General features: G+C 43.3%; 1 protein-coding gene across 2 annotated transcripts in view; it reads right to left on the minus strand.

Moving 5' to 3' along the window:
• The window catches only part of TOP1 (DNA topoisomerase I), a 67,367-nt gene that overhangs the window by 22,384 nt on the left and 20,054 nt on the right, over positions 1-24,929 (minus strand). The window contains exons 3-6 of one of the 2 annotated variants that reach the window (XM_066199234.1): positions 15,714-15,816; positions 6,062-6,188; positions 5,469-5,527; positions 2,656-2,751 (exon numbers count right to left, since the gene is read on the minus strand). In XM_066199234.1, the coding sequence (XP_066055331.1) occupies positions 2,656-2,751; positions 5,469-5,527; positions 6,062-6,188; positions 15,714-15,816 (385 nt within the window). Of the gene's footprint in view, positions 1-2,655; positions 2,752-5,468; positions 5,528-6,061; positions 6,189-15,713; positions 15,817-24,929 lie in introns of those variants that run through there. The other variant, XM_066199235.1, reaches the window with a different exon arrangement.

The raw sequence follows: 24,929 nt of genomic DNA on the forward strand, positions 1-24,929 counted from the left end.
ATGCTGGTGGTCTCAGCCCATTGATCCAGTCTGTCGAGATCCTTCTGCAGGACTTTCCCACTGTCCAGCAGATCAACACTCCCACCCAACTTGGTGTTATCCACGAATATATTAATGGTAGACTTAATCCCGGCAGCTAGATCATCAGTAAAGATATTAAACAGGACTGGGCCTTAATACTGACTCCTGGGGAACACCACTACTGATGATGCAACACTATCCCTCACAAGTCTCTAACCTTGGATTGTCCAGTCAGTTCTTAACCCAGCGAAGAGTGCACTTGCCCAAGCTGTGGGCTGATGGCTGAAAAGGAGGAGACACGAGGATGCTGTGGGACACGGTGTCAAAGGCTTTGCAGAATTCCAGGCAGACAACATCCACAGCCTGTCCCACATCCACCAGGCAGGTCACCTGGTCATAAAAGGGATCCAGGCTGGTCAGGCAGGACCTGCCTTTCCTAAACCCACACTGCCTGGGTCCGATCCCCTGGCTGTCCTGTGGGTGCCGTGTGATCACACTCAGGATGATCTGCTCCATAACCTTGTCAGGCACTGAGGTCAGGCTGACAGGCCTGGAGATCCTTGGGTATTCCTTCCAGCCCTTCTTTTGGATGGGTGTCACACTGGCAACCACAAGTCATCTGGGACCTCCTGGTGAGCCAGAACTGGATAAATGATGGAGACCAACCTACAGAGCTCTTCCACCAGCTCCCTCAGCACGTTTGGATGGATCCCATCCAGTTCCATAGACCCATGAACATCTAAGGGGCTCAGCAGGCCACTGACTATCTATCTCCTCCTGGATTTCAGGGGGTCCATTCTGCTCCCCATCCCTCTCTACCAGCTCAGGGACCCAGCTGCCCTCAGGATAACCAGTCCTACCGTTGAAAACTGATCCAAAAAAGCCATTAAATAGCTCAGCCTTCTCCTTGTCTTTGATAACATATTCCCTCTGGTATCCAATAAAGAATGAAGGTTTTCCTTGCCCCTCCATTTGTTATTAACTTACTAATAAAAGTACTTATTATCCTTTACAGAAGTGGCCAGATTAAGTTCTAACTGAGCTTTTGCCGCTTTAATTTTCTTTCTACATGACCTAAAGAGATCCTTAAGCACTTTTGGAGTGGCCTACCCCTTTTTCCAAAGGTGATACACTCTCTTTTTCTTGGAGTTCCTGTCAAAGTTCCCTGCTCAGCCAGGCTGGTCTTCTTCCCTACTGGCTCATCTTCTGGCACATGGGGACAAGCTGCTCCCATGCCTTCAAGATTTCTTTCTTAAAGTATGTTCAGCCTTCCTGGGCCCCTTTGTTTTTAAGGGCTGTTTCCCAAGGGATACTCTGAAACAGCATCCTGAATAGGCCAAAGGCTGCCTTTTGGAAGTCCAGGGCAGAGGACTTGTTGACACCCCTCCTTCACCAAGTATTGAAAGCTTCATCATTTCCTGATTGTTATGCCCATGACAGCCTCAAACCACCACATCTCCCACCTGCCCTTCTGTTTGTAAAGAGCAGGTCCAGCAGGGTACTACCCCTGGAAGGCCACAGCTGTCCTTACCAGCTGAGACAGAAAGTTCTTTTCCACACACTCCAGGAAGCTCCCAGCCTGCCTCCTCTCTGCTGTGTTGAGTTTCCAGTAGGTATCCGGCAGGTTAAAGTCTCCCACAAGAACAAGGGCTGGCAGTGGTGGAACGTCAGCCAGCCACTCATAGCATATTTCATCCACTTCTTCATCCTGCTTGGGTGGTCTGGAATAAGACTCCCAGCAGGATATCTGCCTTGCCAGCCTTCCCCTTGATGCTCACCCATAGGCACTCATTGTCACTATTCTTGTGCTCTATACTGACAAACCACTCCCTAACATACAGAAACACCCCAATCCTTAATCTTTCCACTGCAGACGTGAGAGGGGAGGTCACACAACCCTAGCAGAAGGCAGCAAGTGATTACACCAAAGAAAAGATGTCCCACCCATGTCTCTTGGAAACTGAGACACATAGGGATGGAGTGCCACCATGGTGAAACCCTTCCAACCCTTTAACTCCTGACTGCTAGTAAGGACAAACTACCTGAAGAGCTGAATGGGCACAGTGGCAGATCACAGTGAGATGGAACTGAGCTGGTATTTCAGTGGGTTCCTGTATCAGGCAAACATCATGGGTGTTTCTCTTTGAGACAACACCCTCAGCAGAACTTATGACATGCTGAGGCTCCAGGCAAACCATGGCAGGCAGTGCAGGCAAACCTCCCCTGCCTCCAAACAGGCTGACAGTGCATTTTCTGCCTCTTGTGCCGTCATTTCCTTGCCCAACAGAAACCACTGCAGCCACTTAGCTACGTTAATACCTCACGTGCCCACACTTCTGTTTTACAGTCTTCATCAGCCTTTACCTGCCTTCTGGGGTTTTTCTATTTACTAGTTCTGCAACATTTCACAGCACCATCTGCAGAGGCAGGTAATGGCATTTTGCCTTGCACAGCACAAATACTATCCCTGCCCTGCTCAAAGAACTTGCAACAGCGTAAGAAGTCTGGTCTCAGACCTCCAGTACACATCTCAAGAAGTGTGTGCTGATCACTTGAAATTCCACCTGCTCTCTCAATGTTCTCCTTTTAAAACGAAAGGCAAACATCCAAGTCACCAGCACCCACGCTACTTACTCATCATCCTCTCGAGGTCTCTTCAGGGGTTTGGAGTCCTCTTTAGGAGATGCATAAAACCCATCATCATCTGGTTCATCTTTAATTCGTGGTGGACTGCAAAAAGAAGCAAACAAACACAGTTCTACTTTCAAAGAAGCAGCTTCTCGGAAACCAGCAAGAACTAAGTTCTAAGAAATAATCATCTGCAAAATGGGCATGTCTTCCACAGAACGTGCTGCCATCACAAGACCCCAAAGACTTGAGATGTGTCATCTTCTGAATATCCATAGTGTAAGGAAAGCCATTCAATGTCTACGCATTTGCCATTTCTCAAGCAACATCAAGTTCAATTTCAACAGCTCTAAGTTCATTTTGTTTCTCTGAGGTTTTGAGTAAAAACAACTGTAGCTTCCAACACATTCAGATACACTTAAAAACTGAAATGCCTGTGTGGAGTCAAATGCAGGATGTTATTTAGTTTCAACTCAATATCCTTACTGAGCCTGCTAAGAGAGAAAAAGATTATCAACTAAACAAAGATTTGAAAGCTATTCCCCGGAATATTTTGCCAACTAAATATTGAGGCATGTGAAAACCAGAAAAGGAAACAAAGATTTGGCAAAGGTAAACAGATCAGTCTCTTTTCACTGTCCAAACTGCAGGAAGCAAACAATCCTGTCCCTTTCAACAGACCACAAAGTTAGCCTCAATATTTTCAGCCATAACGTCCCAAGACATCAGCAATAAGGAAAAAAATAGAGTATGAGTGCAAGAGAGACTATTCTGTTAGACAAACTCATTATTTCTAGATTTCAGAGAAGCATTTCACTGATGTTCATAAAGAAAATGATGTCTCAAAGAGTCCAAAATTACATTTTGAAGTACTTAGTAGCATCTTGGGCTTCCTTATTCATGTCCCACCAACAATTTCTATATCAAATTGACTCAGTTTCCAAGCCAACGTGGGGATTTTGCAATCAGATGAAGCAGGAGTTAAAATAAGCAGCATTCAGCTTTGCAGAACACAGTCAGCAGGAGACATTAGGGAGTCTCATGTTAGCTGGCAGTGTGTCCATGAAGCAGAACAAGCAGTTTGCTCCTTCACAGCTCTAAAGCCACTGCAGTGCTGGAAGATGCAGCTCAGGGGAGATAAAAGCAAGCTGCTCTATGAAGCCATTTCTGTTGCATCGCCTGGAATTGACTAAGACACAAATCAGCAGCACAGAGACAGTTGCAAAACATCTATGGAAAAAAAGGTAATTGTCCCACTTAATACATTCTCCCTTTCAGGCAGAAATGCAGAACCACTGTGTGTAAAGCCAGTAGGAATTTTATCTGTTTTAACACTGAAATACTGCACAATGTTTTGCAATGGAAGAAATAAAGCGTGAGTCTGGAAAGAAAGGAGCTGAATCTTGACTTGCATTGTTTCCAAGACTGTAACACTGCTCATCATACCAAGTCTTAAGGAAGAAAATAAAAACCATCTGAGTGAGGACATTTTTCTCTGCAGAATGTGGAAAAGAATATTTTAGCAGGGAAAAAAAAAAAAAAAAAGAAAAAGAAAAGAAAATAATTCCTTTACTCTTAGCCAGCACTTGGCCCTGCAGAAGGCACAAAAGCAACGGCTCCTCCAGGCTTCCCTCAAACACATGAAAAAACGTGGAGCTAAGGAGGATTCAGCTGTCTTGACATGAGAACATCCAATATCCCTGGTGAGATTAGCACACCATGCAATTCTGCTGAAGAGCAGAGGCTAGAGAGAGTTATGCACTGCCTGCTACACCACGGAACACATGAATGTCACTGCTTCCCACTCCCCGAGCATTCCCCAAAGGGCCTGGAGGTGGCGCCTCTGCCCTGCGCCAAGCCCGACTCCTTCCTCGGCATTTTTAAATAAGAGCAGGGAAACGAAACAGATAGAAGAACTCACGTCAAAAGGGCACATTCAAAACAAATAAAGAATACTTAAAAGGCACGGGCCAGGCAGGTGCCTTCTCCCAGCCTCTCTGTATCCACAGAAAGTGGTGAGACTGGAAAGATTTTGTTTGTTTTGGTTTTTAAGTGGACTCATAAACTGAAAGAATTCATGAACCAAGTGCTGTTCTTGACTAACAGATATGGATGCGTGCATCCACCACGCCACACACCTTCAGTAAGTCAGTGGACTGGATTTAGCACCTTAAAATAACCAATGGCTGGATTGTAAACAAGTCACAAGAGATCTTGGTTGACTATTAAGAAAGAAGTACTCTTCTATCAATTGCTCTCTTCAGGTTTTTAATAAGACTACTTAGCAATGACTGATACAACACTCAAGTCCAGGAGGTTCTATTATAAGCAGGAATTTAGTACTAGAGTAGGACATCTGTGCATTTCCTGAAGGTACTTCTGGTTTTACATGTCACTCCTCTGCAAAGGCTTCAGGCTGCAGTCACAATACAGGAGAGACACACAGGGGCAATCTGGATTGGCTTTGCTGGGTCCTGTCTCCATCAAACCGTCTGCAGGGCTCAATTTTACAACTGAGGCTCTTTCAAATCCAGCTGCCAGTGCACCTATAGCTCAACCTGTCCTCAGCAGCATCCAGCTCCTGAATACTCAGACAAACCCAGCATGTGCAGGCAGACACCAGGTATTCCACAGGTCCCATCTCCAGTTACTGGGTAAGCAGATCTACCCCCTCTCATAATTGAGAAGAATTGAGTATCTTCTGAAGGGCTTAAGAGTCCCTCAATTTTTTCTCAAGACCAGGTGAGAGGATTCAAACACTAAGCACCTAAGAAAGGTCAAACTGCAGCTTTTTCCAAATCATACAGCTGATTTCTTACCTGGAGAAGCCATTTTCCTTTTCCTTCTTTATTTTTATATCACCAGAAGACGACTTCATCTGAAAAACATAAAAAGTAGGAGCTGATTAGCATTTTCCAACATATAACACAGAGTATTTCACTTGCAGAAGGAACTGTGACTATTTCCGTCCCCTGTAGTCCTTAGTGACCTGCATGACTGAAAGGCAACATTTTCTGCAAGTCTTAGTCAATTCAGTATTTTTCAGCCCTCCAATTTCCTCGGCAAATTGGAATTAAGTATATAGTTTGTTGTTGCGTGGACTGAATGTGATATGACTGATTTTTCCCCCTTGTCTCTGAAGCCAAGCTTGGCAAAGTGAAATGTAATGGGAGAAAATGTGGAGCCAGTGGACACAGCTCCATAGTGGAACTGTTTCTATTCACATACCTGCAGATAAAGCCCTTATGAGTTCATATCTAGTACTCCACAAAGTGTCTGGGTTAGCATTGGGATAATTCTCTCCAAGTTGATAAAAACTCAAAGTACAAGCTACATCTAACCCACTGAGTTTGTACTAGTCAGCATCATAAGCCAGACCCATCCTCTTGTCTCTCCCACAGGAGACACCCACCTTCTCTTCCTTTCTCTTCTCCTTGTCTTTATCTTTGTGTTTGTCTTTGTGTTTCTCTGAGCTGCCATCTTTGTGTTTGGTTTTCTCCTTGTCTTTGTGTTTCTTTTCCGAGGAATCTTTGTGCTCACTGCAAGACAAGAGAGTGTGTTTGCAGAGGAGAACACAAGGAGATTTGACTAATACAATTTCCAGTGGTAAAGAGTCACAGGCTTTGTTAATTACAAACCCTAAAAAATAAGGGATCACCTTAACAGGAAGATCCACCACAGTCTCCTGTCAGGCATGACCCATTCTCCTTGAGAGGAAGAACAGGAGGGATACCACAAAATCCCAGTTGCCAAGCCTCCACTTCAGGAAACCCATCAGCCTTGGACTGCTGAGGAAATCCACAGTTGCTACACTTAAAGCTCGACACTTTAGGATGAATTCCCACTGCCTCTGCTTTTCCTCTTTTCCTAGTCCACATAAAAGGTCACTGGAACAGAGCCGCCAGCCCCGTCAATGCCCGTGTCAGCTTTTGCTCAGACAACAGTTTGTCATTGTAGCAGCTCTCATCTCTGGAACTTAAAGAGAAAACCGCTGATCTCTATTATTCCCAAACAGATGGGAAAACCAGAGCAAACAGGATATGTGATGTCCTTGTGTTTATGCAAAGTCAAACAGAAAAGGCAGGAATAATGCTGCAGTCCTCAGCTGGAGCTGTTGATGCCATGACAGCCAGCCCAGCTCTGCTGAAACAGCCCCATCCTGTGAGGCAAGAACCCAGCAAAGGTGTTTCCAAGTGAGAGTCTGATCTGTAACTACTCTGGGGTTATGAATAGTGGTATTGAGAGTTTAAATACCTAGAATTTTTAGTCAGAACACAGGAGAAAATGCATACAAGGAGAAGAAGAAAATCAACCTTTATTATTCTTTTTCTACCCACTTCTGATTTCTAAGACATTAGGATAAATTTGTATCACATTTTCAAGTTTTTCTTATCAACTAGAAAGACACATGGCTGTTTTCAAATGAAAATGAGGTTTCCCATGGAATGACAAACCTTGAAGCCAAAAGTGAGGCAATACTCTCAGGAGACTCAGAATAGAAACATCAAGAACTGGCCACAAGGATTAGCAGCAGTGGTGCGGAAGCCAAGCAACAAGCCTGGCAATTCTACAGGCCTTCAGTACACACTTATAAGGTTGTGTGGACTCCCTGAGGTCACTCAGGGCTTTAGCAAGTCAAAGGCATGGTGTAAATCAGCATGGATAGGCACCAACCAAGCTGCTTTCCCCATGCTGGCTGTTCACACTCTCCCTTCTCAGCACTTGACTCCCATCACTGCTGTTCTCTGGGACACACTGTTCTTCTCCTTAGGATTATAAAATGCACTACAAAGACTGACTAGAAAAAGGCACTTTCCTTATTTCAGTTACTTCAACACTCAGGTGCAAGCCTAAAGAAATCTGGATGAACACAGCCCTGAAAAACAAGGTGGGAATGCTGGACAAGAGCATGATTTTTAAAAATTACAGATTCTTTGAGACTTCTTCCTATCACAGAAACAGACTGCAAAAAGGTTGATGGTACAGAGAGTGAGCAGCACATTAACCAGTTCCCACAGTCTGTGTGTGATTAGGAGCAAGGCAAACACAGTCACAAATACACCAACCCACACCCAGCTTACAACGGCAGACACCAGAGTGGACAGATGCATGTGAACCTGCCAAGGGTCTAAATAATTCAAACCCAGAGTAGCTTGAATAATAACACTCCAATAAATATATATTGAATAAATTGAATAAACACACACCAGCCATTCAAGCTAAAGCATGAAAATCCATCTCCAAGGGAAATCAGTATATTCACATACTGTGTGACACTAAGAGATCAGCAGCAAGAGAAATGAGTTTCATTTTAACTCTCTAACAACCCCTTCATACAAAGCCATGAAGGCCTATCTGAACATCAAAAGGCATCAGGCACTCTAGGAATGCTTGTAGTTAGACACACAGCACCACATGTTGCCTGTGAGCAGACTCAACAACTGCAGACTATTCTTACCCAGCAGATCATGTTATGTACAGTGTGCTCAGGACATGCAAGTACAGACACGGAACATCCTGACACTGGATCCTGGAAATCCACAACATGCCTGCTGCTGCTGCTGCTGCTCAGATCTCTCATCCCAGGTTCTCTACCATGTTTATCCATCAGTGTTCCAAGCTCAAGACACCTGTTTAATGTTCCTTTGCTCCAATCAGATTGACTGTCTGAAAGCAAAAAACCTCACACATTACTAATAATTTTTAAACTCAGGAAGGTCTGGAAATTCTGATTTGATACCTTGCACTGGCATCTCTATGCCAGGTACCCCATTTCCCAGAGATTTAAGGCTGACAATTCAAAAGAGATCTCAACCTTCATATATTTAAACCAATACTCCTAACAACAACATTCAATATCAATAATCAACCTTCCTCTATCAATCCAAGTTGTGGATGCCCCATCCCTGTATTCAAGGCCAGGTTGGACAGGCCTTGGACAACCTGGTCTGGTGGAAGGTGTCCCTGCCCATGGCAGGGCGTGGAATGAGATGAGCCTTAAGGCCCCTTTCAACCCAAACTATTCTGTGATTCTACTTGTGTTTATTTTCTGACTCTTTGATATTTAGATCCTCCCTGAAATAATATGTTTTACTCAGACATTAATTTGTACTGTTGAGGTGTGGTACACACTGCAACCACTGGAGTTAGTGCTCTGAGGTAAAGTTCATGGCAGTGGCTGTTGCTTGGGAGTTTGGAATAGCAATAAACACCCCCAAAAATGAGAAACATTTTGGTTTTCCAAAGCATGATAATCTCACTAGGAGCCGAAAGTACATGACTGGAAGAGCCCTGGGATGTACACAAAGCATGATTAAAAGCAAATTAATGGATGACAATCTGTATCTGCAAAGCTAAGACTGAAACAGAAACAAAATCCCATTGGCCTGGAGAGGTAGAGACAATATTTGTGAGTGCTGAATGCCTACAGACTACAGCAGGAATTAAAAAAAAAGTGCTAAAACCTCTAAAAACTTAGGCTTGTTTAAGTAGAAGCTCAAATGACATTCCTCTTGACAGAGAGTAAGTGGCCAGCATGGAAAAGCTGTCATGCAATCTAATCTAAATTTTTCAGCCTAGTTTCTCAGATTTTTCAGCATCAGAGCCAGATTCAAGAAGTCTGGCTTCCTGACTCACTCTTAGTTGTTGGTCTTGATTTCATTTTTTTATCATAAGACTATCCTTCCCCTTTGCTCTGCAATGACCAGTAAATTTCTCACCCAAGCAATGTGGGCTCAGATAACCTAAGGAAACTCTGTCTCCAGTTTCACTCTGCAGCTTCATTTTCCAAAGATCAGCACTGGTGGCTTGGCCCCGAGGTCCTGCTTTGCTGCTGCTCCCGGTGACTGCAAGAAATTCCCTAGATAAAAATCTGATACTGTGCACTTTTCACTCCAATGTTAAAAGAGAGCATAAATTTCTTTCCCCTATTTGTAATAAAATTTGTAAAAAAAATTTGTAATAAGAAGCCTGCTTGCCAGCCCTGTGTGTTTCCCCACACCGGACCACAGCTCTTCAACAGCTCAGCACAAAACTTTTGACATGTGCATCAAGGAAGGCTTGTGCCCCTCGTCTCTTGGAGGGATGGAAATCTCCATCTCCCAGAAAAGCTCCCTTGGAAATGAGCTGATAACAAAGGCCTCGAGCAACAATCCTTAGCAGAGGAACTTCTTTTTTCTCCCAAAGCAAAGCAAGTTGCTTGCATATTAACTGCAGTCAAGCTGAGCTGCTTTGGTCTTTTATTTGGCTCAGACACACGTGTGAGCCTACAGGGAACACAATTTAACCACCACACTAATCTCAAAAGAAAAGAGAAGGCAACAGGATGCCATCCTTACCCTGAAGATGGAGTTTCAGCCTTCTATCAGAAAGCTATTTCAGACAATCCCAAAGCTATTATTAGGATGGACTGGGAACAATTTAAAGATCAGAAGTCTATCTTCCTGGTCAATTCAAAACTGGAAGAAAAAAATCACTTTTCTTTAAAGAAACCAAGCAAAATGGTCTCAAGATCACACGCACACTGCTAATTTTATCTTGAATCATTGTTCAGAGCTCTGTGAATCCTTTGTTACCTTTCCTGCACATACCCCTCTGCCAACAAGCCAGCCTGGAATCATGGAAGTAGGACAGCAAAACCCCTGTAAGATAGAGGGAAGCTCCAAGGGAAGTTAGCCTGAAAACAGGACAACTGGATCATAACAATTGCTCATACCCAGCCCTGCTGACAAAGTCAGGTCTTCCTTCTCACCCAGACCACTGCAGCTGCATCACTGCAACAGAGCTCAGAAATATGCCTCTGGAAAGTGTTTAATGCTGACAAACCTGCACTCTTAAAGTTTTTTTAAGGTAATGAAGTGCAGTGGGAGATCACATTAACACAGGCAGAACAAGGGATGACATCATCTACAGGTGTATCATCGTACTACTGGCTTAGTTCAGACAAAGGCCAGGTGAGTACACACATCTCCTGAAGCACTCCATCCTTTGTGCCAGCCTGCTTACTGCCTTCCATTTACAGTTTTAATGTAAACAAGGACATCCAAAGGCTGTGGGGAGCTCAGGCTGAAGCACATGAAGCAGAAAATGCATCAGAAGAAGCCATTTCCCTTGTAAGCATGGATATATCTCCCAGTGAGGATGGCTGCAGGAGAGAGGAGAGGGAGAGGAAGGGAGCCCAGGCACCTGGCAGCAGCTGCTCAGGCCGAGATCACATGGGAAAGTCACAAGTGGAAAGTGTTTCCAAAGAACAGCAGATGTGCAGATCACAGCTTCCTCCTTCAAACTGCAACAGCTTCGCAGTAATTTAACACTGCATTCTTCAGGTGCCATTTATGTACGTTAATAATCCCTTCCCAGGCCCTTTCCATTCCAGCTTCAAAACCACAAGCTGGGAAGGATGCTTTATCTAAAGTGTCTCTTATTTCCTCTCTCTGCTGTAATTAGCTCGTGGCAGGGAATCTGCTACTAGCGAGTGCCAGAGCCGGCTGCCATCGGAGCCGTGCCTGCTCGGGAGCTGCTGCAGCACAACTGAAGCGTAAAATAACAGGGAGTTGTGATTTCAGTGCAGCCTCCAAACACGATGGGGACAGGGCACAGGTGCCACGGCCCGTGTCTCCTTTGACGCAATACAGTATTAATGGAAACCTGTGATCACATCCAGCCTAATGCACACCAAGGGGGAGCTGCCTGTGCAGGGAGCACTTCCAAAGCAGCAGCACCCCAGGGAAGGACAGGTTTTCAGCTGGCTTGCAGGATATTAGAGGGTTATCATATGGAATTACAGGGAATAAACACGTGAGTCCCAAAGGTTTCACTGGGTTTCTGGCAATGCAATAAAACAACCTGAAACCATTCTTCCCAGTGGTGAAAGGAGCCTTTTCACAGATAACAGATCAAGCCTTCAGCAAGAGGAAGAAGATAAAAAGCTGGACTAATCAACAGTTGATAAAAATTTTAGGAGTAAGAACAATATTCACACATTGAAATGAGGATCATGCTTAGCACACGCTTTGTACGGATGTGTGAGAATTAAGAAGACTACTAAACAAAAAGCAAAAATTTTCACTACTGGAAAGCAGTGCCACATTAGAAAACTGCTCAAGGTGACCTGTGCACTAAAATGGGGTAGAAAAACAAACCCATCCATGCTAGCAAACAGCAGGTGTGAAGTCTTTTTCTAAAATTGCCTTTACCCCTAATCGGGCATCCCTGCCTCTTCCTGCCCCCAACACACACCATTCCACGCAGATCAGGATCACATGATAAACCAGAGGAGGTGTGCAAGAAATCAGAACTGAAACTGATCTTCATCCATGGCTAGCAAATGCCCGGAATCTGTGTTTTTCCTACCAAAACCATAAAATTATGCCAGCAAAGATCAGGTCTGCGAATCCCTTCTGTGCTCCACGCCTCGGTTCATCCCAAGCTGTGATCACAAGAGATTTAGTAAATGGAGGAAATATGCAATGTGACAGAAGATTTTCTTCCTGCGGCTGCGGTGCTTGTCAGGCTGACAGCCCAGCTCAGCACTGCAGAGCGGCCTCTCTGCTCCCATCCCCTGTCACAGCCAGCCCTGCCCTCCTCAGGCTCTGGCAGCCCACTCTCCCTGCAGAGAGCCCAGGACACCTGGCACAGACACACCTGTTACTGCCAACACTTCCAACCCGCTCCCTAACAAGGCTTGGCTTCAAAGGACCTGTTATTCCATTATTTTATGTGGTTTATTTGTCTGAAACACTCAGCTCCCACAGATCAGAAACCTTTTGCCACATGGGTTTTGTTTCATTTTATTTTTATAACCACTGACATTTATATTTAATGGATGTGTATTAGATTTTTGTTTGGAGACCAGGAAGCACAGGGCTGAGAAAATGAGCAAAAACCCACACTTTGTTGGATAGTGATGTGGATTTATTCCTTGATACAGACTGCTCTGAAGTGGGCTTTGCATTTTCTTTCCTTGAGGGGTGACAGGGAGGTCTGAGGCACACAAATGTTCTCTCCCAGTTTACTACAGCTGTAAATGAGTGGTTAAGACACCAAAGTGTCATCTTGTGAGTGGGAGAGGAGGAAAGCAAGAACCAAAATTAAGGAGTTCTACATACCACTCCACACACTTCTGTCATATGAAATCAAAATTGTCTATTTTAGGTATTTCGGAGACTTATCTTGGCAGTTTAGATCCTTCAGAGTCTGGATACAGGAAACATTTATTCTCCTGCATTGGAGTTGTTCTGTCTTCTTGATGCAGGTTTTATTTTAAAAGCCTTTTTTAAGTACAGGACAGGAAATGAAACTGTCAAACTATTACAGACAGACACAAAAACGATCTGCTTCAAACACAACCACACACTGCTCTTAACTGTGCTTCTCAGAATGCAATCAGGGGCTCTTCACACACCACGGATAAAATGTCACAGAGGTACCAATCCAAGTCTCCCAGAAAACAATGGCTTCGATTTCTGCTAAAGCACCATTCAACCTCTTTTGAGAACTACCCAAGATACAGCATAGCTTTTGCAGTAACACAGCAGCTTTTCTGAAATACAGAATGGATTTTGTGAAGATTTACATGCAATTCAATAAATCTAAGATAAACGTATCCAAGGGATTAATATACAGCCTTTTATCAAGTGCTTTAAAAATTTTTCATACAGGTAAAAACCACTGAACCCCCCCTCTACCTTGTTCTTGTTCCCTGGAGGATTTTTTCTTTAATTTCTACCAGATTCATGGCTATTTTTCACTTGTTTCTCATTGTCAAAGGAGAAACTTCAGTATAAACCAGCAGGCTTACTTCCTTCAAACAATGGTCATGTAAAATCTGAATCTCACAGCAACTTACGTTTATGGAATTGCATGGGTGACAGCTGAATCAAAGCATTTAGGGAAGAAATGTTCAAATTTCAATTATTTCTAAGAAGTTCTGTTGCAAGTCTGCTGTTTTCACACAGCAAGCAACCCTGGGTATGACAGAGCATGAATGGGATAGTGAAGATTCTGGAGCACTCTTAAAGGAGTGACCCCAAGAGGATTACAGGCACGCCCATGTATTTAAACTTCCCAGAGAACCACTTTCAAATCTCCAGATTCATCACTATCATACATTCATTTTTAAGGTGGCAGCTTTGAAAGGCAGAGTGTGCACCCAGTCTGGAAATGTGAAGCCCTCCCTTGTGAAGGAACCTGAGGGGCAAAGCATTATTGTGCAATCTCTCCTCAAAAATGCCTTGAACAAACCCCCTGCACGTGCAGGCACTCAGTGACACCACCCACAGAGGGGAACCTTGTTTTGGGACCCCAGCATGCAGCAGATACTGTGCTCACAGGACACACTAGCACTTATCAGAGACATGAAAACAACCGGGAGCATTAGGCACAGTGCCTAGAAAACATGATGCCTTCCCCAGAGGGATTTCAAGACAACATGGTAGGGAGGAAGGAAGCATTTCAAGATAAGGCATGATTACATATCACCTCCTGAGCTACACCTCACTAAACATCACAGCCATCCTGTCTTCTTTCCACTGTCTTGGTATTTATTGTTTGCAAAGTCAGCTTTCAAGTTATGAGCCATAATTAGTTCATCCAGTTAAAAACACGCTGACCATTTCCAACTCCTACACAAATGAAATCAAAGCATTAATGAATTTGAGAATTTAAAGACAGCGCTTACATTACTCCTTACAAAAGAATGTGCTCTGCTAAGATTACAGGAGAATGGGTTTTGAAGTGAAGCAATGAACATCTGGAAATGTGAGGCAGTCAGTTTTGGGGTGCATGATGATCAGGAAAATAAAAACTAGAAACCAAGGCAATATAGATGTGTGAACAAAGGCAAAGGACATGCCCAAAGCATTTCATCCTTATGAAAGCCAGCAAATGCAAGTTATTTGGCCTGGGGTTCTTTCCCCATCAAAGACACATTATGGAACAGCGGGCATGTGTAACTTCTTGTAAGATCACAGAAAATTCACATCAAGTGTGAGCCCAATAAAACAAACCCACTGTTCTGCACAGACTCCCTCCTTTTCATGCTTCTTTTTAATAGAAATCATTGTTAACACGAACTTTTTTGTTACTTTTTGGACAGTGCTATTGCACAGCAATTACTTAATACACTTGCTTGTCCACAGCACAAACACTATCTGCCATTCACCAAGTGCCACACCAGAAACTTTCCCTTCAGGAACTAATTTTTGCAAATTTTGGTGGCAATTTAGGCTCCACGACATTTGTGTGTCAGGAGTTACAAGGAAAATTCCCCTGGGTAACATCCTAGCTGTGATGTACCTGCCCCATTCTCCAGCACACCAAATCATCACACAGACCTCCACATTGTGCTTCCTGCAGCTCACAGCCCAGGCCAGGGAGCAACTGGACCAAGGAATTCAGCAGCTTAAGAGCTACAGGCTCTCACATCAATGTGGGTGACCTGGCAAGTGACCGGCATCAAACACCTTCCCCATCCAGTGGCAGTGTAGAGTATAAATCACATTGGACAACACAGCACACAGACCTTTGGGATCCATCTAATCCAGCAGCTTCCCAGTGCTGCCTCACACAGCTGAGACATTCAGCCCCTATGGTGACAGGCCAAGGACACCACCATGGTTCTGGGGGACCAGCTTTCCAGGCACTACTAATTATGAGAAGGCTTAGTAGGCATGTGAGGGTCTCACTGTGCTAAAGCAGTGGGGGTTTATACCAGCATGGAGAACTCCACATTTCTGACAAATAACTGGAACCACACACAAAAGATTATGAACAAAACCCATCCATCTGCATGAAGGTGGGGCTGAGCTAGCTTTCTACACCTTTAACCCTAAGCTACAAGAATCTTTTATACATTAGTATCAGCTCACATTTGCAAGATGCACAGCTTCAGCCACCCACATGGAAATGCAGGCAATGACAAAAATCAGGCTTAAAGCACCTACACTTATAAAAACCACACTCCAAATGTAGCAATTCCATACTCATTTATTATCAGAGTAATTCTTGTAAGCCTGTACATTCAATGGTGTTTTAGCCTACAAAGACTTCGTCCACTTTTTCCTCACCTATTACTGTGCTTGGACTTTTCCCGGTCTTTTTCCTTGTCCTTCTTGTGCTCTTTGTGCCGGTGCTCTCGGTCTTTGTGTTTATCTTTGTGTTTGTGAGAATCTGTAAGCAGAGAGGCAAAACAAAAGAAATTAAACTGGGAGAAATCTCCACACCTCCCTCGTGAACCTCTGCAGTTTTCCCCACCGCAGTCTATCTGTGTGATGCAAAATTTGTAACAAAAGTCTTGGCTTCAGAGGTCCTAAATGGATTCATTGTTCCTGCAGCACAAGTTAATTCATCTTGGCAACAGCTGCATTTACATGATCTTCAGTTCAGCGACCTTTAAATGCTTTATAGACCCTGAAGAAATGCAAGCCTTCCATTAACTAGGTACCTATTGATACAGCAAGTTCAACCTTATTTGGCAGATGGGCAGCCTGACTTCCTAGGCCTCCAAGCATTCATGCTGAATACACAGAAAGGATACAGGAACAAAGCATAAAGCTGAGGCATCAGGCCTGTTGAATCCCAAAATTTAATACTTCTACTTCCACAAGTATTTAATCTTGACAAAGCATCCTTCCCTTCTCCCTGCTCTGAAATAAAACCATTTTATTCTTATCTCCAACAGTACATAACATGACAGAAAAGCAGAAAGCAGGGAAAATGGGGAGTAATGGCAGAAAATTAAAAGAAAGGGTGAAAAGAAGGATTCCTCCTGCTTCTCTACTGCAGGACACATTTACCTCCCTCTGATAATAGCCCCACCAAGAAAATCCAACCTGACAGCTGTAATGAGCTGTGTTGGTGGTCACCCACCTACACAGGTCAGGGCTGGTCCCAATTATGTGACAGGTCAGAAATGGGAGTTGGCACTCAAGTGAATCTACGGGAACACAGTAATTTTATTGCTATCAGCTTCTACTCTGAGTGACACTTCCCATCCTCAGTGACAACTGCGCTCTACAATGAAGTCCTTCAAAGCACCAAGGAAATGAATTCAGCAGCGAAAAAGCAACACAGTTGAATTGTAAATAAATGCATTTACAAGCATTTTTTTTACAAAATATTAAAAAGGAGCTGAGGCTGAACTAGCACCTCAAAACCACCTCAAAAGGCCGTTTACATTCAAGGCCAGTGTGATGGGAGGAGCACATGCAATACCCAAAGAGTCCCCCCAGGATTTGTTTTGAACATGCTACTCAAAGTAACCAAAATTAAGCAGGCTCTTCAGGAAAACTAAAAGCTGTGCTGACTTTGGCAATTGTTTTTCAGATATCAGTGCTGGAATTTCCACCAGAGATCTTGGATGTAAGGTATTAATGCGTAATTAACTGTAAAGATGCTAGCATGCCTCTAAAAAGACTGCTATCCCTGCAGTAAGAATAGGAAACTGCAACAAAAAGATTTTGTGACTTCCACAGTCACATGGGAAATGCACTGCAGAGCCAGGAACAAGCCTCATCCTCCTGACTCCAAGTATTTCACCACAAATTCATTTTTCTCCTTAACTGACACCAGCTCTTAAAACCTCAAAACATTCAAATGGATTTAGAAGAAACATACCCACAGAACATGATTTTAACCTATTGCTTTCTGTAACTTCAGTGTTTGCTTTCAGACACCTGCAGAAAGACAAACCAACACAGGAATACTGACACGCAAGCCTTCAAGTTGCCTTCTGCACCTTTCCTCCATCCCCCTGAACTCAGCAATGTGTCCTAGTGCTTTGGTGTACACAGTGCACACATTTAAATCACAGGGTTCAAGTTTTTCATAGTTTGATTTACAGGCACGTGGCAGGTTATGTGAACATTTGGTGTTACAGCATAAAGCACCCAAGAGTTTTCGAGTACCTAAAGAGCAAAATCTCCTTCACAGCAGGCAGAGTCTGCAGGCATCTCTAGCAAACTGTGTGGGGACCAGACACCCACACACCCCGAACTGCAGAGAAGCAATTTCTCTGAGCCCTTCTTCCCACCAGGACAACACACATTTCACTGGCAAAAATGTTTTCGCAGTGCGTTTCACACTTGTGATTCTTCAGTTCAGCCAGGAGCTGGAAGCTCTGGCTGTTTGCAAACTGCCTGGGGTTTATTCCACAGAGGGTTTACTCACGGATTCCCACAGCCCTGGCTGCAGCAAACAGCAGCTATTTACACTTGATGAATAGGTAAATTGCGAGAGAAAGCAGCGTGATGCTGCACACAGAGCTATGTACAGTCACTGTATAGCACACACACAATCAATTTTTCCTACCAACCAATCAATGGAAAACGTGTGTGACTGTTCTCAGCGCCATTCTCTTTAGAGCTAAGAGCCACACGATGACTTGTCACCAAGAAAAGCAGAAAACACAACAGTTTACCTTGATCACTGGATTTCCTTACAGCTGACTTGTGCTTTACAGCTGAAATTAATATTTACTCTTGGAGAGCAGTTCCAGGGATATACCCTAGAACTGCTGGAGCTGGGTATCTGTTTCCTCAACCCTTGGCTCTGCTTACAGTGAGTTGGTATTTTCAGACAATTAAAGCCTGGTACTGCAAGAGGGAAAAAGAAAACGCTTGACCAGTTAAACTAGCTCTGCTTGCTAGGATTTGTTGCCAGACAGCTTTCCTTTGCTGTCTACCAAAGGACTGCCAACAGGAAGATCTTCCACTGAGCTATTCTGGCTCAAAGGCCACAGTGGCTGAGGAACAATGGGTCCTGTGCGTGGTCTCAAATCAAAAGTGAAAAGATGTCAAGGCAGAGCTACCTGGAGTCTCTCACTATGAACAACACTTTAAATGTAGTACTTCCATAGAGGTAGACCTCCCAGGCATATCACCTAAGGATTAAATTATTCAGGAATATTTGCCTAGTATTCAAACTCCATGGTGTTGCCTTCTGACACAACGCCATGAGGTAGGTTAAGAACCAAGACTTCAAAAGAGTTTATTAAATAGTCTTGAACTGACAGATGTATGTTCTGAGAAGGCATTAAAGCTCTTGGTCTTTCTTCTTTTGTTGAGGGTGGAGCTGGATGAAGTTCAGGAGACTGGGTCATTAAACAGCACAGGATTCTTTTTTTTGGCATTCTGCACAAAAATGCTTTGTTCCAGCCCGGCTTTATCTAGGAGTCCATGCCAATGGTTATTTGATGGCTGACATGAAACAAGTTTAAGCCATTTCACTCCCATTTGTGTACCCACTTGCCAGGAACCAGTGCAGCATCACCTCCGACTGCACTACACAGGCAACAGATGACTGAGTTGGGAACGGGGCCACCTCACTCCGAGCCTCATCAGCACACAGGCAATCAGCGGGAAGTGTTCCTGTCTGTAATGCATCTTCCTCGATATATTTAGCATATTGATTCCTAGAAGAATCTTCCAGCCTTCAGGAACTGTCTCCCAGCTTGCAGCTGATAAGCAGTTGACTAAGTCCAGCTTCACATCAGCTACAGAAAGAGCTCTGACTTTATCACACGTTCAGATTTGTTTCCTGCCTTTTATGTCTTTCAGTAAGTATGCCTGTTCACTCTAACACTAAACAAGGAGATAAATACTATTCCTTCTCTAAGACCGTTAGCAAAATCCATCATTTACTGTGAGCAAAGTTTAAACCCCCAAAAGCTTATGTGACATTTAAATATTTCTGAAAATGCAAAGTCTCTCTTCAGCACAAGGTTACAGCGGGGACGGGGTTATGCTCACTGGGCAAGAATCCATTACCCCTGAGGCTTTCCCTTCAGTATCCTCTAACCCAAACAGAGCTTTTGGCATCCCTTCTGTTCTAGAAAGCTTCATGTCTCTGGCACTGGATCTCTGTCTGTTAATGCTGAGCCTGGTGTGTCTCCAAAAGATTACCGCAGTCCCTGTACTATTCCTGCCATCCCTCTGTAACTCCAACAAATCACGAGCAGCTCTGCATTTTTGTAGGGTTGATTCACCTTTTAACTCTGTTAGATTACAAGGACACTGATTTAAGGATGGGAAATTCGAAGCACTTTTGGTCTGTGGCTCTGTGTTGTTGCCTGCTCCGCCTTCGCTCCAGCGCTGAGTCCCCGGGGAAAGGCTGAGTCATAACCCTATTTGCAATACTTGTATACATGTCTGCCTGGAACAGGGAAGTTTTACTCTTTATCCAGGAACAGAGCTCTAAAAGGTCAGGCATCTCCAGCTGCAGCACGGCAAGAACAGGGATGAAGGCAAAGAAAGGCTCCTCCAGCAGGCAGTTGTCACCTGGAGAGGAAGAGTCCCAACAGATGGCAGAGGTGAGCAGTCCCCTTTCACAACATGGACAACCCTTGGCTTAATTAGTCTGGTGACAAAACAATTATGTGGGACTGTGATGTTTTACTTCATGAGCCAAATTCATTTGCCTCGAAAACACTCCTGAACACCTGTCTCAGCACACCTTCCAAAATATTACTTACATGTCACAACCAAGGGAAGTCGGGCTACTTCTTACATTAATATTTCAGTTTTGACAGCAACTTTTCTAATAAAATACTGAAATCAGAGAGGGGTGTAAGCTCTTGTATGCCCAATCAGTACAGCTGTCGAGAGAGTAGTGTTGGCAAATGATACAGGATGCTACAGATGCCATTTTATCCCACTCCCAACACCCACTTTTATTTCTCTTCCATCATTTTGCACCAGAATTTTTTAAGAACTGAGAAAAAAGGAGTGAGCACAAACTGGCTCCTTCTAATTTTTCCCCAATTAAGTGAGGTAGCCAGCAAATTAACACCTGGTAACCTCGATTTCTGGTCAACAGTAGCTTTTCCAGATAAATATTAGCCTTTCAGATTTGCTGTCTTACTGTTCACCTTCTTCTAAGTTTTTGTGGGCTCAATTTGAATAGCTTATTAACCTGCTTACAGAGAGATTTCTTTGTTCTTTAAAATGTCTCACTAGATTCTACAGACAGGGACTTTTTGTATTTTCCATCTAGTTCCAGAAACATCCCAATTTCTTTTCCTCGTCCTAGTAATACTTCTATTGCTGAGTGTGCTTGAGTATAATCTGTTTGAAGCATCATCTCAATACTTCTCTACGCTGATGTCCAGAAAGGTAATTGAAGCTTTCTGGTTTCTTGGGATTGCAATCTGTGCCCAAAATCTGAGGACACAGCATGAAAAATCCATCTTGTTACCAACATTCTGAACTTCTTGTTATTCCAGTAACACTTCAGGTGAGTGGCTGAAATTTCTGCCCTGAGTTAAACCCAATGCCTCAGTGTTAAGTTGTGTGTTACCAGAGAAGCAAACAGCTCTCAAGGCTTTCAGGATCACTGGTGTGTATGAGTACAGGACTCTGTCTGGCACTCAACGTGAAGCATGAGCAAGAAACCCTCTGCTACTGGCAGAGATGAAACCAGCAGGGTCTTTTCAGCCTCTCTGGAAAGGAGAAGAAAGTCTTAAAGACTTCTCCAGTTCCACTGCTAAATTATGCAGCTGAAAGCGAGGTAACTCTAACACTGGATTAGGTTCAAAAGCTGGTCAAGTTCAAGAACTTCCTGTCACTGGAAAAAAATCGTCAGTCCCTTCTCAGCTGAAACGCCACCTTCATGTAAGGCCAGGTACTCCACAGCAGCCTCTTTAGTAGCTCGGCTGAATTCTTCTCACTGGTTGTGATGCAAAAATAAGCAAAGCTTAAAGTCTCTTTATTATTGCCTAAATGAATGACTTTTACTGGGGGGTTTTTTTCCCTCCCCCACAGGCTCTCCTTTTAAGCATTCATCCTAAAATGCAGATTATCAGAAGATTTCTTACTTTCAAGAGGTTTTTTTCCATTCATTTTGTCAAATCATGTTACTTTCAGAGTTATAATTTCTTACATTTTGTATATAAAGACTACTATTAAAATTACCACAGTTTAGTTGATGAAATGATGCCAGGAAGGGTTATGAGTGTTCCAACGTCCAAACGTAGTCCAAGGTGTCTAAAATATTATTCATGTTCCTGGCAAAGAACACATACTTTTGCCCTTGGCATCTGACCAGAATGGTCTAGTGTTGCACTAACTTTTACAATACACAGATACCAGCCAGGAGAAAGAGTGTAACATTCAGTCATTATCCAAGATCTTTAACACAGATAGTGACGGGGTTATAGTACATTACCTAAACAGGCAATGTAATCCCACGTGTAAAGGTCACTCTGCAAGGTGCTGGTCAATTTATAAATCTTGCCTGAGAAAGCAAACATGGTGCAGAGTTAAAAAAGCCTATTTTTAGACTCAGAAAAACCATCACATGGCATGCTCTGAGGCACAGGGACCCTCACTCTCAAAGAGGTTTGAACTCTGGAGAAGCCATCTGACTTTACGTGTTTTGATTTAACAATTTTAAACCCAAGTACAATAATCTCACCTGAGTAACCTGGAAGAGATTCAAACTTTTCTGAAATATTTGTATTGCAGTTAGAGGAAGTCACATTATGGTCATGGTGTTCCAGTTATTGATTAAACAGCATTTCTGGAATTTATTTAAATGGATTTACATTGCTGTAGCCCAGGAAAGAGAGAAGGGAAGTTCCTGGGCAGAAAACAGAACTGCATCTAGGTATGGGAGACAACACCTTCCCCAATAAAGCAAGGCAAAGAAAACCAAAGTGTACATATGAAAGGTACAGAAACTGGAAAACCTCTCTACACAGCTACACGTGTCAAGAGCAGAAAATCATACCCAGAAGGCATTGTTCAGAGAGATGATGGTATTGTGGGTGATACACTGGAGTAGAAAACTATAATCTAAAGTAAACTTCCCAAGTGAAACTGGATATGTCACTTACTGGCCCTATTTACACAACTGCAGAATCCACATAAAACATTTACCCTGAGAAAGTATTGCAGGTCTGTTTGCTGTGCTGGTTTATTTCTGCAATAACTCACTGCAAAACATTTGGAATACTGAAATGAGAGTGACTGAAACAGTGAAACCACCACTTGAGTCTCCCATAACCTAAGCCTGAAATTCAATAGCAGAAGTAGGATCCAGGCTTTCAGTCAAAAAAGGAAAGAAACTACAATGATAATGAAGCAAGACTGTCTGGCTTCTGCTTCCTCATTTCATAATGCCATACTTAATGGCAAAGACACCCATTCCAAAAGCAACTTGACACAAAACCTTTTACCAGCGTTCATAAAGATACCTCTACAATCTACATTGCTACAGAAATCTAAATCCTTAAGAGCCTCCTTGAAGTCAAATTTCAATGAAATAAGTTACTGTGCTGTCAGAAGCTTATTCACTTCAGGTGCCTCTCTGGGTCAAGTGCAGGAGGTCAGGGATGCTAACACTTCAACACTTCACTATTTCCCTCCATAAACCAGAAAAAATCTGAGTTTTATAGTTTGCTGCAAAACAACTAAACTATCTGTGACTAAGCACAAGTCGAATACAAGATGCAGCTCCTTACTGTGAAGTTTAGATCTGCAGCCAATTCATTCTCCAATCTTACAAGAAACAGAAGAAAGAAAGTTATGAAAACTCAAAAAGGGAGCCTGGAGAAGTCCAGCAGAACAACCCAACAGTTTTTCCTTTCTAGGGCAGGAACTTTATTACTAAATGTGAAAGTCCACCAGAGAGCATTCTTACTTTTTCTAAGGGCTCAAATGAAGGAATATAGCACAACTGACTAGATTTGAGTCTATCTGTTTCCCAGACTATATTTACTCCGAGACAAAAGCTGTTTTGGGCTGAGCCAGAACTGGCCACACCACTCTGAACACAGTAATCAGTTCTGCCAAAGCTTGAAAACTTTTGATAGAAAAAGAGTAAAACCAATGACCTCACAAACCCTTTCCACACTTCAGCAGTTACTTGAGGCAAAAGATACTCCAGGGCCAGACAGATATTATGTCTTTTTCCTTAAAAGGACCTGTCTGGGAAACTTGGCTTCAGAACAAGACAGACCCCTTAGATACTGCATTCTTCATTAGTCTTGTCATTTGGAGGCCCAGTATTCCGTGTTTTTGAATACAGGGAAAAGAAGAACCCAATGGAATGACTTGGATGAATTTTCACAGGACAACAGAGACAGGTGGATAGAGAATTGTCTCCACCCATTCTCAGTCCTTTACAACAGCTCCACCAACTTCTCAAGAAGTTCCCCTATGCTCCAGTTTCAGTATGCAAGTAAGGATATTACACAGATTGTTTAAACCACAACGTTTGCAAAACAAGATCAAGGGACCTTTTGCTCCACTGACACCTCAGGACAACTCCAATCACTGCTAACAGGGACAGCACACGGTGGCCACAGGACAGGCCATGCTGGTGTGTGCACTTGTCCATACCCCAAATGTTAAAAGCTTATCAGGGAGACGTTAAGGATGCCAGAAAAAAACCCATCCAATCACTCCTATCTTGTGTGACTGGAGCCTCTGGGAGATGAAGTTAACCTGAAGCAAACGTCACTGCTGGCATTTCATCAATCTCACCCAGCCTGCAGAGGCTCGGGAGGTAAAGCAAGATGTGCTGTAAGAGCCTCTTCACAAAGAGGACAGACACTCTTAGTGCACTTGTTTTGAGCCCTTCTTCAGGTTTTTTTTTTCAGCCACACTGGATTAATTGCATATTTTCTGTGCACCTGATTTTTTCACCTGCTGGGAAGTAGCTAATACTCTGTGGGTAATTAATGCTCAAGTAATTGAGATAGCTGTGTGGCATACAGGGCTGCTGACCTTAAGAAACTGCTACACTACAGGCACCTTGCAACAAAACAACTAATGGTGTAGACAGAAGCGAAAAGTTTAATGACTTGTCAGCACCTCTTCTCAAAGAGGTGGCACGTTCACATATGCCCATTCCACAGCAGATCATAGTTGTTGCAACAAATGCACAAAATCACTTCAAGTAAAATTGCAGTAGACAATATTACACAAAGAACAAGTCCAAGGAAGCCTTATAAAGCATGAAAATACATGTTTGATCAGTACAGAAAGGCTAAATTAATAGCTGCTTCTTACACATGCCAAAGGGCTCCCGACTGAGAGGCAACAATGAAGTTTCAATCCATTATTTGCATTCAAAACCAAAAAAGTTCCATGTGAACAGAAACACGTGTTTGCAGGGATTCCCAAGATGTAAAACATTCTCCTGTAATTGTATAAATAAGAGTCAGAGACTGAAACCCATTAGTATGTTGCCACTAACAAAGCAGAATAAAACAGAACAGCAAATTAAAACTTCAAGAAATGACTGACGTCAGTGAACAGCTTAAAATGCTGCTGTGCTGGCAT

Source organism: Chamaea fasciata, unplaced genomic scaffold (genome assembly GCF_029207755.1).
Source record: "Chamaea fasciata isolate MVZ Bird 193981 ecotype frontalis unplaced genomic scaffold, bChaFas1.0.hap1 SCAF_17, whole genome shotgun sequence".
In the NCBI taxonomy this organism is placed as follows: Eukaryota; Metazoa; Chordata; class Aves; order Passeriformes; family Sylviidae; genus Chamaea; species Chamaea fasciata.